General features: G+C 35.7%; 1 protein-coding gene across 4 annotated transcripts in view; it reads right to left on the reverse strand.

The window, feature by feature from the left end:
* Positions 1-3,804: 3,804 nt before the first annotated feature.
* ADH5 (alcohol dehydrogenase 5 (class III), chi polypeptide) overlaps positions 3,805-14,944 on the reverse strand; it is an 11,509-nt gene continuing 369 nt past the window's right edge. For 2 of the 4 annotated variants that reach the window (XM_006910755.3, XM_015588481.2), the window contains exons 2-9: positions 12,389-12,490; positions 10,655-10,796; positions 10,062-10,149; positions 7,488-7,707; positions 7,089-7,349; positions 6,224-6,359; positions 4,229-4,367; positions 3,805-4,090 (exon numbers count right to left, since the gene is read on the reverse strand). In XM_006910755.3, the coding sequence (XP_006910817.1) occupies positions 4,066-4,090; positions 4,229-4,367; positions 6,224-6,359; positions 7,089-7,349; positions 7,488-7,707; positions 10,062-10,149; positions 10,655-10,796; positions 12,389-12,490 (1,113 nt within the window). In that variant the 3' untranslated portion in view covers positions 3,805-4,065. The remainder of the gene's footprint in view (positions 4,091-4,228; positions 4,368-6,223; positions 6,360-7,088; positions 7,350-7,487; positions 7,708-10,061; positions 10,150-10,654; positions 10,797-12,388; positions 12,491-14,944) is intronic. The other 2 variants (XM_006910756.3, XM_025046019.1) reach the window with 1 other exon arrangement.

A 14,944-nucleotide genomic window follows, 5' to 3' on the forward strand; every position in this document is an offset into this window, starting at 1 on the left:
TCCTGGAAGGCTGGGCTAAACCAAACCGGATTAAAAACACATTTCCCTCAGCTAGGGTAGAAGCTAGTTTTTATTTCCCCTTTCTTCCAGTTCACCTAGAACAATAGTTCAGGGCCATCTGGGCCTCTACTATGTCTCCAGCCCTCTAGGTTACATTGCCTAGCCCTTCAAATGTACCAAAGATGTAAGAAGAACTGAAACCTGTACTGCCGCTTTTCCACTTTACAATCAACTAAATATTGCTCTCAGAAATACAGCCTTTTGAGAGTAAACTACATCAAAATATTTAAAACATCTGTTTTCAATCTAAAAGATAAATATGTGTATGGCATATCTGATGTGCTTGAAACAAGTCTAAAATACGCTATCATGGAAAAACAGGCCACTGAAGAGCATTAATAGTATTGCTTTGTGTAATTTTAAAGGATGTGTATAGATGCTATTAAATGCACAGAAACTTCTGGGAAGATACATAGACTTAGTGGTCACCAGGTTATAGGGGGAGAGGAGTATAGCTCATTTTATCTACTATTTGAATTTTCTAACTCTTGGATATATTGCATTCATGTGTTCACTTTTATGTCATTACATTACCTGGGATGGTAAAACTATGGGTCATTTTATTTGCTTTATACTGCTCAGGATAAGGAAAAAAACACCTGTGCTACTTAGCACTAGGAAAACACTGATAATAGATCTGACTGTATTAAAATAAAAAGTATATTAAAATAAAATATAAAACCGACAAAAGCTTGGCATGTAGAATAAAGACCTAAATATTACTCAAGAAATGAAATAATCCAATAGAAAAATGGGCAAAGTATGTGTGTGAACTGATACTTTACAGAAAAGGAAATACAAATGGCCAAAAAATGAGATTTAGTAATTGAAATACAAACTAAAGTCACAATAAAGTACCTTTCCACACCCATGTGATTTGCAAAAATTTCCAACCACTTTGAAGAGCAATTTGGCAATTTCTAGTAAAAGTTAAAATGCGCGTATTCTAAGTAACTGACACATTGAGTACAGTGTACAAGAATGTTCCACCACAGTGTTGTCAGCAATACAGAAGCAGCTTTGGACCACACCTTTAGCCTGTCGAAAGGAGAATGGATAAATTATAGTAGCTCATATAACTGTATCACAGCACGGTATTAAAAGTAATGAATGAGCGCTTCACATACAACATAGATTAAGTACACAACACAGATGAAGCATATGAGTGAAAAATGAAAGCTGTAGAATGGGACAGTTTCAGGTTTAAAACATTCACAACAATACTGAAGATTATAGAGGGTTTATGGATATATCCAGGCATACCTCGGAGATATTGCAGGTTTGGTTCCAGACCACTGCAATAAAGCAATTTACATGAATTTTTCAGTTTCCTAGTGCATGTAAGTTATGTTTACAGTATGCTGTAATCTACTGTGTGCAAAAATGTCTGAAAAACAATGTACATACCTTAATGTAAAGACACTTTGTTAAAGTATGCTAACCATCATCTGGACCTTCAGCGAGTTATATTCATTTTGCTGGTGGAGGGCCTTGCCTCAGTGTCGATGGCCACTGATTCATCAGGGTGGATTGCTGAAGGCTGGGGTGGCTGTGGCACTTCTTTAAAATAAGATAATGAAGTTTGCCACATCAACTCACTTTCTTTTATGAACTATTTGTAGCATGTAATGCTGTTTGAATTTTACCCATAGAATTTTTCAGATTGGAGTTAATCCTATCAAATCCTGCTGCTGTTTTTATCAACTAAGTTAATTTAATATTCTAAATCCTTATTGTCATTTCAACAATCTTCATAGCATCTTCTCGAGGAGTAGATTCCATTTCGAGACCACTTTCTCTGCTCATCTGTAAGAAGCAACTCATCCACTCAGGTTTTATCTTGAGGTTGTAAAACTTCGGTTACATCTTCAGGCTCCATTTCTAATTCTAGTTGTCTTTTTGTTTCCGCTACTTCTGTAGTTACTTCCTCCACTGATGTCTTAAATCTCTCATTCAAGAAGGTTAGCATTAACTTATTCCAAACTCCTGTTAATGTTGATAATTTGACCTCTTCACATGAGTCACGAATGTTCTTAATGACATCTAGTAATAATGAATCATTTCTAGAAGGTTTTCAATATACATTACCCAGATCCATCAGAGGAATCACTCTCTGAAATATTGTGAGAATTACCAAAAAATGACACAGACATGAAGTGAGCAAATGCTGTTGGAAAAATGTTGCTAACTTGTTCTACATAGAGTTGCCAGAGTCCTTCAACTTGTAAAAAAACAAATGCTGAGAAGCGCAATAAAGGGACATGCAGTAAACATGGTATACAGCAGGTCCTCAAATGTGGTTTCCTTCAACTTCATTGTAATGTCAATGAGAAAACTGACTTCCAGCTGAGGCCATTATCTGTGCAGGATTGACACATTCTCCCCATGTCCACATGGGTTTTTTGGGGGTATTTTGGTTTCCTCCCACATTCCGAAAATGTGATTATGTGGTCAACTGGCTTGTCTGAATTGTCCAAGTGTGGGTGTGTGTGAGTGGCCCTGTGTTGAGAGTGTTCTGTCCAGGGTGGGGTCCTACCTTGTGCCCTGAGCTAGCAGGAGACACTACAGTCACCCATGACCTGAGCTGGAATAAGTGGGTTGGAAAATTATCTGACTTTATTAATCTTTCTTAAATGTACATATAGCTTGCATTTCAGTGTTTTGATATTAAAAGTGTTTTGAGTCTTTACTTACAAGTTTTGTGATGTTTTGTGACCAGAAATATGCTGTAGGAACTTTTATCAATTAGCCTATGGTAAAATTGATGTCGTTATGTCCTTTCACTTAAAGTTGCAGTTTTGAAGAAATGATCGATAATGTTGAAGACTTACTGTATGCCTGTATTGTAAAAGCATAACAACATGCATGAGACTGATAAAACATCAAATTCTGGATGGTGACTACCTCTGGAGAGGAAACGCAGTGTGGGCTGCAAGTGGTAAATGTTAAGATTTGACAAAGTAAGTGCTGGGAACTTGGATATTCAGTACATAAAAATCTATTTTTTGTGTGTTTGAAAGAGTTCATAGAGCTACCAACACAGACACCTACTCAAGCACAGAAAGTAGTTCCAATGATGAATTTTAGTGCTATGGGCCAGATACCATAGTAGGCACTGGGGGTATAAGTCTGAACAAGGCATGTACCTATCCTCAAGAAGATAATCTCAAAGCCAACTTGGGTTCTGATTAACTTTCACTGATAGCTAAGGAAATCTGTTCCTTAGTAAATGGGCCCAAGACTCTTTAAAAGTTAAGCCACAGTTACCTAGGATAGCAGCAGACAAGGCTCAGGCACACACTTCTGCTCTGCTTCCCCCATCTTTCCTTTAACCCATTTCCCGTTTGCCTTGAAAATACAGCCGGCAGCACTTGGGGCTGCAGCATTTACCCCCATAACTTGCGGATTACAGTCCTAGCTTTACCCCCAAAGTTTGCCATGAAATATATTGCTTTTTTTATTTTCACACTGCTTAGTATATTGATAGTCTTTGGAACTAAATGACATCATTTTATTTATAGCATTCTGTATTTAGTAGTGCTATTTCCATTTACAAAATATAGTAATTCTCGATCACTTAAAATATCAAATCCTAGAAAATGTAGCATCCCTATGTGTGATGTTAAATTAATGCTAGCAGTGAGCTGCACTTTTTTCTAAATGGGAAAAGGGTTAAAGAATGAAGATAATGAAGAGAGAGAACTGGGAGAATAGATTCAGCAGAAAACAGATAATACCTACACATATGCAGAAATTACTTTTATTATGTTAAAAAAATTCCTTAATGAGATAGCAATTATTCATGTGAAGAGCCTAGAAAACCGATTTATTAGCTTTATCCTTGATTGAAGGTTTATGAATTATACACAAAACATTATTCCCTAGAGTTGGTTACTAAAGGTCTAAGAGGATGTGAACTTGTTAAGAGCTTCTCTCTACTTGTTTGGCTGATCCAATCAGACCACATGACTCAGGTATTAGGATGGACATATTTTTCTCTTGAATTTAAAACTTGACAACACTTCGGATGCTGTAAGAGAAGGAAATAATAAACACAGGTTTTGAATGGTATCTTTTAAGGTCACTAAAATAGTATTGTTTTTATTTTTTTCTCTATAAACCTCAAATCATTACCACATGCTATAATATATAACTAAAGGAAGCTTACCTCATTCCTGCATGCAACAGTTCAAAGGCTTTGTTAATTTGGTCAAAAGACAGATTGTAAGTCACGAATTCATCAACTTTTATCTTTTTGGACATATATTCGGACACCAACTTTGGGACGCTTTCTACACTCTTCCATCCTAAAAGAAATCATACATCTATTATTTTTCAACAGGTCTCTACAATATGTTTATTACTTCGTGGGTGAGACAAAGACATTTAAGAGAATAAAATTTTTCACTAAAGAGGAATGAAAAACTTCAAAATGAGCACAGAGATGAGAAAGAATTTAATGTACGTCGTTAGTTAAAAAAGTAAATGCCTTTTTAATATTTTCCTTTTTCTTTACTGATTTACTAAAATCTCATTGTCTCAATTGAGACTTTTAGACTATCTAGGATAGAACCTGCAAGTCTTAGAACAGCCTTATTTAGGTCCAGGAAAGATTTCAATAATCATGAAATTCAAGTAAGAAAAATACTGATGTGACACATGACTTTATTTCCTTCGTTTAAATTCAACAATGAAATAATAGCATCTCAGAATAGAAAACTGTGAAACTGAAATTAAAGAGGAATAAAAAACTTCGAAATGAGCATAGAAATGAAAGCAAAGCAGAAAAGGTTTAGCTACATAGTATTTAAAATCAGATGCTTCAATTTTTCACTTGTATTGGAGCTTTTTCCAAATCTCCTCCTTATATTGTCTACCAATTATTTTTTCCTACAAATTGTGGGCTTTTTCTTTCTCCTTTAAAACTCCTGTTAACTGAGACAACTAAAACTCTAAACCAAAACATCTATTTGCATTGTGGGTCATATTTTTGCAACACCATGGGGCCCCAATGTTCCAGCTTAGTTCCCAACCAGCATGTACTAGGATGAGGCTTCAGTTAGAGGTTCCTACCCCCGGCTCCATTACCCAGGCTTGGAATAACTTCTCAAATCTAGTTATGGACCCTAGATGATGATGCCTCTGAGTTGCATGTGTGGCTTTAAAGTCTGTTCTAAGATATTTAAGTGCAGTATACTTTTAGGGCTTTGGAAAGGAGGGTTTAGTCAGCCTGACATTTTCTACAGCAAATTCAATTGTATAAAGAAGTAAAACTTTGGCTAAACCCCTTGTTTTAGTATACTTTACTAATCTTTAGACTTTTAAAAAACTGGCATAACACGAGACGGGATGTTAACAGGTATATTGTTAAACATGGATTATTAAAAAGTCATGCATGCCATGTAATTTTTTTCCCTAAGAGGATGGTACACAAACTTAAGTTTTCATATAGTCACAATAGTTGGGATATACAAACATGTTTTGATGTCTTTTTGCTTCCCTAGGTAAGCAACCATGAAAAAGATGGAAACTTTCTCAGCATTCTACTGGTATTTAGGCAACCCCAAACAACCAGGTAGTTTTTAGGATCAAACAGGGAAAAATGATTAGTCTGGCAGCTTTTCAATTTTGTTATAAGGTTTTGTCTAATTTAATATTTTCAGTTTAAGACTTAGTATTAGTTACTGCTGAAATCATTATTATTTAGACAGGTGTATGATCACATACAGTGATCACTGCACTCTCTGGAAAAATTAGTAAAAATGCCAATAACCTGTTTAAGTTTAACACATGACACAGTATGACTGACACTATTGTTTGCTTACCTTGCAACCAATGTTTCACTCCTACCCTACCCCTAAACTATATCCTCATTAACAGAATACTGATTTTTTTTTTTTTTTTTAGTGTGTAAAAAGTGGCCTTGTGCTTCAGGAGAATCTGAGCACCAACCCAGCCCTGGGGGAAATACTAATTGAGTGTGAAACCCTTTTATTACAATAACTTTGTATGTGACAACTCATGATGAGAAGGCAGCCTATGAAAATTCTTGTTAAAACAAGAAAGTTAGTCTGGAATTAAAACTTTGCAAATGGAAAAAAACAAAACAAAAACCTCTGCCAATGGAAATAAGAAAATGTACATATCTCATTTATCAAATTACCTCCAAAGGCGGTGCCTTTCCATGTGCGACCTGTTACCAGCTGGAATGGACGAGTGGCGATTTCTTCACCTGAAGCAGCTACTCCAACCACCACGCTGACGCCCCAGCCTTTGTGGCAGGCCTCCAGTGCTGCTCTCTGCAGGCAAAAGAGAAGCCCAAATCACAGAATTCAGTGCATTTTGCTGAGAATACCTCCCTCCCCAGAAACTTCTTGGGAGAGAGGGTAGTGTCACAAAGCTTTCTTAAAAAAAAAAAAAAAAAAATAGGGCAACAAAATGATCAAACTGAATGTTTAATTTTACTTTAACAGCTATTTTTTAAAAAATTATTAATCTGGCTTAATATTAACACAAACTGAAAGAACTTAAAGCTTTTATCTTTATTGAAAAGTAAATGCTAGCTCAAAATTCTAAACACTTTAATAAAAGAATAGGCAGAGAATAGAAGTACTTTTCCTGAGTGTCTACTTTGTGTCAAGTAGGTGCCATTAGTACCTGCATTTTACCCATGAGGAAACTGAGGTTTAAAGAAGTCATCATTGCTCAAGGTCACTGATTTTTAGTACATGGATATCGATCTAATTTCAAAGTTCGTGCTCTCTATAACTGTATCACTTTTTTAATTTAAGGAGACATAGTCTAAGATTTGGCATATACTGAAAGGCAAAGAAACATTTTTCTGCATTCTTCCCTGAGCTGTTCTAGTATCCTTTCCCATTTGTAGTTTAAATAATTATTTTTCCCTTCCTCTATTAGAATAATTCTTATCGGGAGACTTTTACTTTCTAAAAACAAACACTTTAAAATCTTAATTAAGAAAACTGTGTTAAAAAGAAAAAGAAAGGAATGAAATCAAGCATACTTACCATGACCTTCACGTTACCAATACACTCAAAGGAATAGTCCACGCCCCCATCAGTCATCTCAATGAGCACTTCCTGGATGGGTTTACTGAAATCCTGGGGGCTGATACATTCAGAGGCTCCAAACTCCTTGGCCTTTGCAAATTTATCTTTATTGATGTCTACACCGATGATCCGGGATGCACCAGCCACCTTACAGCCCATAATAACTGCCAGTCCAACTCCTCCCAGGCCAAAGACGGCACAAGTAGAGCCAGGCTCCACCTAATAGTAAAGGCAGTCTATGAGGCACTCCTTCCACAAGAGTCAAGGAAATCACTTGCAAGGCAATTTCATTATTCCAGCAAAGACTTTTTTATACCAAATTAGAAAGTAGAAGCGACAAGCCAGGCCAACACTTACCTTGGCAGTGTTCACAACAGCACCATAACCAGTGGAAACACCACAACCAAGGAGGCAGACTTTATCCAAAGGTGCTAAAGGATCAATTTTGGCAACAGAGATATCAGCCACAACTGTGTACTCAGAGAATGTGCTGGTTCCCATGTAATGTAAAATTGTCTTTCCTTTGCAAGTAAATCGGCTAGTGCCATCTGGCATTAATCCTTTCCCTTGAGTGACTCTAAAGAAAATAAAAAAGAAAAAAGGCAGGGTACAATCAGGACAAAGAAATTAGTTTTTAAAATAATGACCAATAAGTAGTTAGAAAAGTGTGCTAAGACCAAAAATCTAGTTTCTAATGTATTTATTAATAAGTTAGCATCATTCAGCAATGCCTTATTAGGAAAACTTATAAGAGATTTATAACCTTATCTTTTCCGACATTCAATATCCTTCTGGATCTTATTGTCAGAGTAGTGAAATAATTTTAACAGCTACAACTTATGGATCAGATGAAATTATTTTAAAATTCCATCATAATACTCTGTAAATGTGACTTCATAAAGCGTAAAGCCAAATCCATTACCTACAAGCAGAGATCGTGAGCAATTATCCAGATTAGCTGATAAAAATAAATGGCTAACTGGCAGATTTAGATCTTTCAGGAGGCCTTTTCTAAAAGTTGAGTCCTTAAAAGATTCAAGTTATTTTTTCTTACGTCTGCTTCTGTAGTTGGTTACAGCAATTGGGGGGGGGCGGTGTCTCACAAAGGCAACCAACATGACATATGGTAACAAAAATTATATTAGATATTCTAAACAGAGAGGTGATGTCTTGCTTAGGAGTACGGGCCCTGAAGTCTGACATACTTGGGTGATCTGCATGATCTTGGGCAATTTAATTAACCTTTGTTTCTTCACTAGAAAATGCAAAAAAACAACTGTATCTTTTTCATAGATTGCTAAAAAAAAAATCAAATGAGATGTTATATAAAGCATTAGCACTGTGCCTGGCATAGTGTTTACTAAATATTTGTTATTTTTAATAAAAATATTAAAATATTTATAGATATTTATAAAAATTTGATGTATACTCTTAGACAAATTATTTGGAATATATATAAGTAAACAAATACATAGATGAAGAGAAAAATGGATTGCCTCTGGATTCAAGAGTAAATATATGTCCTTTAAGAGAAAAACAAAAACATGACAAGAAACAAAGAATAGGTGGCAAAGCTCTACCATAAATCACTTCATGAGAGTAACTTAAGTTTGTTTGGTCCTCCTTAATGTGAGAAATCACTTCTTCCCAGAAGAGTTTCATGAACAAAGGGTGACATGGGATACATTTTAAGCTCTGAAAGGACTTGTCCCTCTAAAAGGTTCTAGACACAGAAAGTCCATTACTCTAATTATACATGATCTATGACAAAATTTTTCAGGCTGTTTAATGTTCCCTCTGAAAGAACTAGTTTGTTTGTTTTTTTTTTCTTAGCTTTGCCAAAAGTAACTGGATTTATGTTATAAAATAAATGTCATCTTGGTTTCCCAAAATAAACTAATTTTGTCAGTGGCATCAGAAAAGAAATATAAGAACAGATTTCCCATATACTCCTGGTAGGAGTGCATCCTATGACTCAGCAATTCCAATCCCAGGAAAATATCAAAGAGAATGTATTGCATATATCCACCAAGAGACATGTAATGAAAACATTCATAGTAGCATTAATCACAACAGCCCCAAACCGGCAACAACTTAAATGTCCATCAACAGAATGGATAAACGGTGGTACCTGGAATGGAATATGAGAGAGCAACAACAGAGCAACTTGGATACATCTCCCAGACACTGTCAATGAAAGAAGCCAGACAAAAGAGGGCATAATGCATAATTCTATTTACATGAAGTTCTACAGTAAAAGAAATCAGAATAGTGGTTACCTTTGAAGGAGGCAGTTGCTGATTAGGAAGGGATATGAAGGACTTTGTGGGATGCTAGATGGGTTCTCTATTTTGTTCTGGGTTATGGTTATAACTATTAGGTGGGTATGTACATAAAAATTCATTGAGCTGTACACTTAAAATTTGTATACTTTAAGTACTTCAATATATGTCTGTTCTATTCAATAAAAAACAAAGGTGGGAACAAATACAAGATTGTAAACAGCCTCAAAAAAGTAATTAAGTACTGTTACCTTACTACAATAAAGTAAATACCTTTTCTGTTTTAAGGGGTTATATTATCTCTTGTAGTCTTCCCAATAACCTTGTGAGGTTTTATTTCTTTGATTCATAGACAATAAAACGGATATAAAAATGACTTAATTTAATTTCATAAGCATGTCTCCCTTTATTACATATTTTGGCAAATTTAACCGAGTGTTATGGAGAGAGAATGAGTTCAGAAAAATCAGTTTTGTCTCTTAATAGTTTATGATACTGGGCAAACCACTTAATTTCTGAGTCTATGAAAACTAGGATACTAATGATGATAAAAAGACAGAATAAAATAATTTATATAGAATGCTCTGTATAAATTGCCACATTATTAATATGATCTCTTGTTTTAAGAATAAAATAAAAAGGTACTAACCTTATCTTCTGGCAAAGGTTTGTTTTAGGATTTAGACAAAATTTGCATTCTCCACACTGAGGGATGTAAAGTGGGATGACAGTATCACCTGGAAAACAAATACAAAAACATTATCCTGAATTAGTAGCATCTGTTTCTAAATGAAGAACTACATCAGCTCCTGCAAATTCCTATTGCTTTCAAGTCATGGGGCTTTGCAAACCTAAATTCAAGGTTTAAAACTTTACCTACATAACATCATTCAGACACTGTCTGACCACACAAAAAATACAAGTTTCAAAATTTTTATTAAGGAAACTCTTAATAACTAGAGAACAAGGAGTCATGTGCTTCAAAGTACTGACTCATTGATGCATCTTTAAAAATTTTTGCTTAATTAGACAAAATTGGCTTAGGATATGTACTTAAACAGTTTTAAATGAACAGCAGTCTGAAAAATCAGAGAAAAAACCATCAAACATTTGTGCTTCTCAGGTGAGGAATAAAATCAATCTTGACAACTTACGTGATAAACAATGCAGAGTTCAAGAAATGTAATTTCCCTATAGAAATGAGCCAAAGTTATAAAATAAGAGGTCCAAATTTCCTCTTACCTGCCTTCAGGTTAGTAACTCCGTCACCAACACTTTCTACAATTCCAGCACCTTCGTGTCCCAAGATCACTGGAAAATTCCCTTCAGGATCAGCCCCACTTAGGGTATAGGCATCAGTGTGGCAAATCGCAAAGGCAATAATCTATCAGGATATTAAAATAGAAAGCATTTAATGGTGTGCATGTAATTCAAGGAGAGGCATAGGTCAAAGGATAGGCACTTTTACTTTAATACCATATTTCACTGATTCTAAGATATACTTTCATATTTTAACCTCTAAAATCATCACGTGCTTACAAATCTATGGCATCTTAACTAGAATTGGCAGCATTTTTTAGTAGTACATAAAAGTAATGGTGCATCTATATGCCATGTACATGGTATATCTATTTTCAGTGCGCATTAGCAAGACAAGGTAAACAAGGTGACTCTATGGGCACTTGTGCCTTCAGGTGTGAAGAGGAACAGTACCTGTGTGTTAAGCCAGGTGGAACTCATACACTGCTGGCCTCTTCGTGACTGATAAGAAATGTGATTTCTAAACATGCTAGCATGTTTGGTCTGTGCCAAAATGCTTCAGCTTTTAGTGGAACCAACTCTTTTAGCAGCCACACTCAAATTCTACCCCTAAAAAGCCCTTTATCCCAATTTATCCTCAAGTATCTCTTATTTTTCCAAACCACCAAAGCAAAGAAAGGAAATCTTAGAATATTTGTATTTATACTTCTCTGCTTCTCATCTATATACCCACTTACAATGTAAGATTCTTTGCTATTTTTGTTAGCAGCTTCCCAGGGAAGACAGCTGAACTCCATGTGCCCCATACAGCTCATTTTAGTACATTTGCGACAAACATTTTCTTTTTCAGTGGCAAAATCACAATCAGCTTAATTTTTGAACTTAAAGAAAAACACACAAACCAGTATAAGATTTCAGATTCTTGGGTCTGGGTTGACATGAACCTTAACAAGTTATTTGGCCCTGGGATTCATGACCTAAGTGTAATCTCTGGAGCATGAGCCAGTATGTGTACATGTGCTGTATGTTTGGAGATGGGATGGGGGACATATACTTCAATTTACAGCAAAAGAGCTGCTTTTTCTAGAATGTTAGTTTTATTCAGTGGTCATACGTTAATAAAGCATTAATTTTATACAGAGTATAATGCTAAAAACATCCAGCTTGTACAATATGCCTCTCTCCAGAAGTAATTCCATTTATCTTCCACAGCAGGGGTTGAGAAGCTCTGGAACCCAGGCCCTGTCTGCAAGGGTCAGTACATTTCACAGTTCTCTAAGCAAGCTGACTTTACTCGTTTGTTGCTCCAGTCGGTCAGGAACCTCTTCCCAAATGTTATTTGAAGTCTCTTCTAAAAACACTGAAGCCCGTTTTTTTTTTCTTTTGTTTCTAACACGTCACCAGACATTTTACGTTATAGGATCAACATCCCACAAAGCCACGTTAAACCCAGGCTACAGAAATAAATTGTAGTAAACTAGTGATTCCTGAGGAAGGATGCTCAGCCCGATATCAAAACTAAAAGATGTAGAGAAGTGCTAGAAAGGTGAGAGGGATAAAATAAGAGGATGTTTTGATTCTATGGTTGGATGAATTTCAATACTTTGTTCTCAACACTGTCCTTTGGGACTTATCTATCCTCTGCAGACCTCAGAAGTTTCATCTATCTAGAGACCTAATTGTAAGTCTTCTCCAGTGCCTCAGATGTATCATTACCTTAATTCGAACTTCATGAGCCTTTGGGGGTGCCACCTCTACCTCCTCTATGGAGAGAGGTTTTCCAGCCTCCCAGGCAATAGCAGCCTTGCACTGGATAACCTGACATGGGAAAAAACAGACCAAGGTGTTTATCCTCCTGAATAATGAGCTGCTTATTAGTTAATTTAGATACTGATGAATACCAGAAATTATTTCACAGATTCACAAAGGAAGATATACCTCTAAGTGATATGGAGAATTGTTTTACCTGTTTTTAGATTTCATATAAATAATATGCATTAAAATATTTAACTGTGATGACCACAAGGTCAGATATAAAAGCCTCATTTGGTTAAGAAGTTTTATTCATCAAATATTTAATGACTCTCTACAATGCATAAGGAAAGCAGGTTACGAATAGAGGTTCCAAGAGAATCTGATTCTGTGGGCCTGGCACAGGGTCCAAAGAATCTGAATTCTTAACACGAGCTCTCCAAAATTCATTTGCTCAAGCTGGTGTAGGTAACACTTGTGTAGTGCACAACTGCAGGGTGGTAAAGAGTATAAGGAGTATCAGACTAGGGGAACTTTAAAAAACTATATCTATCCTTTTTAACTGAGCTATCCAATACAGTATCCCATTTGCCATCTGTGGCTACCGAGCACTCGAAAAACAGCCAGTCTGAATAGTTTATCTGTAAATGTAAAATATACTCAGATTTTGAAAGTGTAGCACCACCTTCAAGTAAGGATATTTCAATATTTTTAAAATATTGATTGCAATAGTATTTTGAATGTATTTGATTAAATTTTAACACAATTTTAAAATAGCTAATAGAAAAGTTAAGATTACCTATGTAGCTTTTATTTCTATAGTATAGTGCTGCCTGAAAGATTCTAGTCAGTACACACCTCCATTACTAGAGGCTCAAGCGTAATGAAGGTTTTGATCAGTTTACATAACAGTTATGAAATGTGTTGATAGAATAAAGGTTGAAAACAATTGGGTTTATAGGAGACAGACTGGAAAGTTAATTATAAAATGTGATTTAAAGGAAGAGGCATAAAGTGCTACAAAGTACAAAAAGTGGAGAAAGTGTAACTTTGGTGAGTTTGAGAAAGCTTTACTTTTAACAGGGATACTGAAGGAGGAGGAAGAATTAGTTGTAGACGGTGATAAAGCACCTATGTATAAGGTGATTGTGAAGAGTGAATGAGAATGAATATGAAGCCCCTAATACAGTCCTTGGCAGAGGGTAGCTTTTCAAAAACAAGTTAGTAGTTATTACTAGCAGTAGAACAAAGTATGGAGGAAAAGGAGAGTTGAACTATATAGAAGGATGAGTGGCTTGTGTAAATTGGTGAGGCCAGAGATTATTGCTTTTAAAATTAAAATGTAGATATTAAATCTGATCGGATAGCAAATTCAGACACTGTATTGGAATCTTTATTCACCTCAATGCAAATAAATCTCAAAAGTCAAATTAAAACACTAACAATGAAGCCACGTATGCTAGATCTCTTAAGCAACAAGAATAAATAATATTTATTATTCATCCATAATCTAAGTTTTATGCTCTCCCTTTTAAAGTATGTTTGAAAGAAGCTTAAACTTTTACTTTCAATGACAATTCTAAGCAAAACAAAGCCTCACTCTAAATCACAGGCAATTGCCCCACTTCAACATCTGAACTAAGTTATGAATTATAACTTTTCACCTCTGAATAAAGATATGTAGTAATAAGGAAAAACAACTGACAATTTGTTAAGTCTGAAAGATTTTTGGAGTTTACCATTTCTTTTCAACTCCAAAATTTAAGGTCATAAATCTTTCTAGAAAATCTCTAAAGTTTGCAAAGCAACTTTAGATTGATTACTCATGTTTTCGTATATTTCTACGTTTTCTTTATTGTCTAATGTGTATTTCAGGAACCTGGAATGGTCTGTTGCACAGGGACAGACCTGGATCAGAATCCCAGCTCACTATCTTTAGTGTGTTCACTAAGCACTACTAACCTCTAAGCCTCAGTTTTTGGTAAGATGGGGACAATACCTCAGAGGTTTCACATGAGGATTAAAGGAGGATATAAAGCTCTAGTGCCTAAATACTAAAAAATGTTACTGAAAGGAATCTAGAAGTCTTCCTAAAATACATTCCTTGGTATTTCTTGGTGGCATAATAACAGCGCAATTATGAATTACTATCATGAAACAACGAGCAACCTAGAAGTTAGGAGCACCGGCTCTAATCGAAGCTTTGCCACCTGCAAGTATGACCCGGGGCAAGTTACAGTAAGTCGTGGACAGGTTCCGTGACTTTATGCAAAATGAAGTACAAGGAAACCAATTTTACCATACGCTAATTGATATAAACAAGAGTTAAGGTCCTACAGGCATCTCATTAACTTAATAAAGAAACGGGGCTTGAACAAAAAGATCTGCTTTACTTATTCTGGAAGACCTGTACTGGAGGACCTGTTGTACTTATTTTTTGCATAGGCAGAGCCTGGCCGCTTCTAAGCCATTTTCACCAGGATAAGCACAGACCATTCCCGCCCCCCATTCTCCGATTCT

This window comes from Pteropus alecto, unplaced genomic scaffold (assembly GCF_000325575.1).
Source record: "Pteropus alecto unplaced genomic scaffold, ASM32557v1 scaffold63, whole genome shotgun sequence".
Taxonomy (NCBI): domain Eukaryota; kingdom Metazoa; phylum Chordata; class Mammalia; order Chiroptera; family Pteropodidae; genus Pteropus; species Pteropus alecto.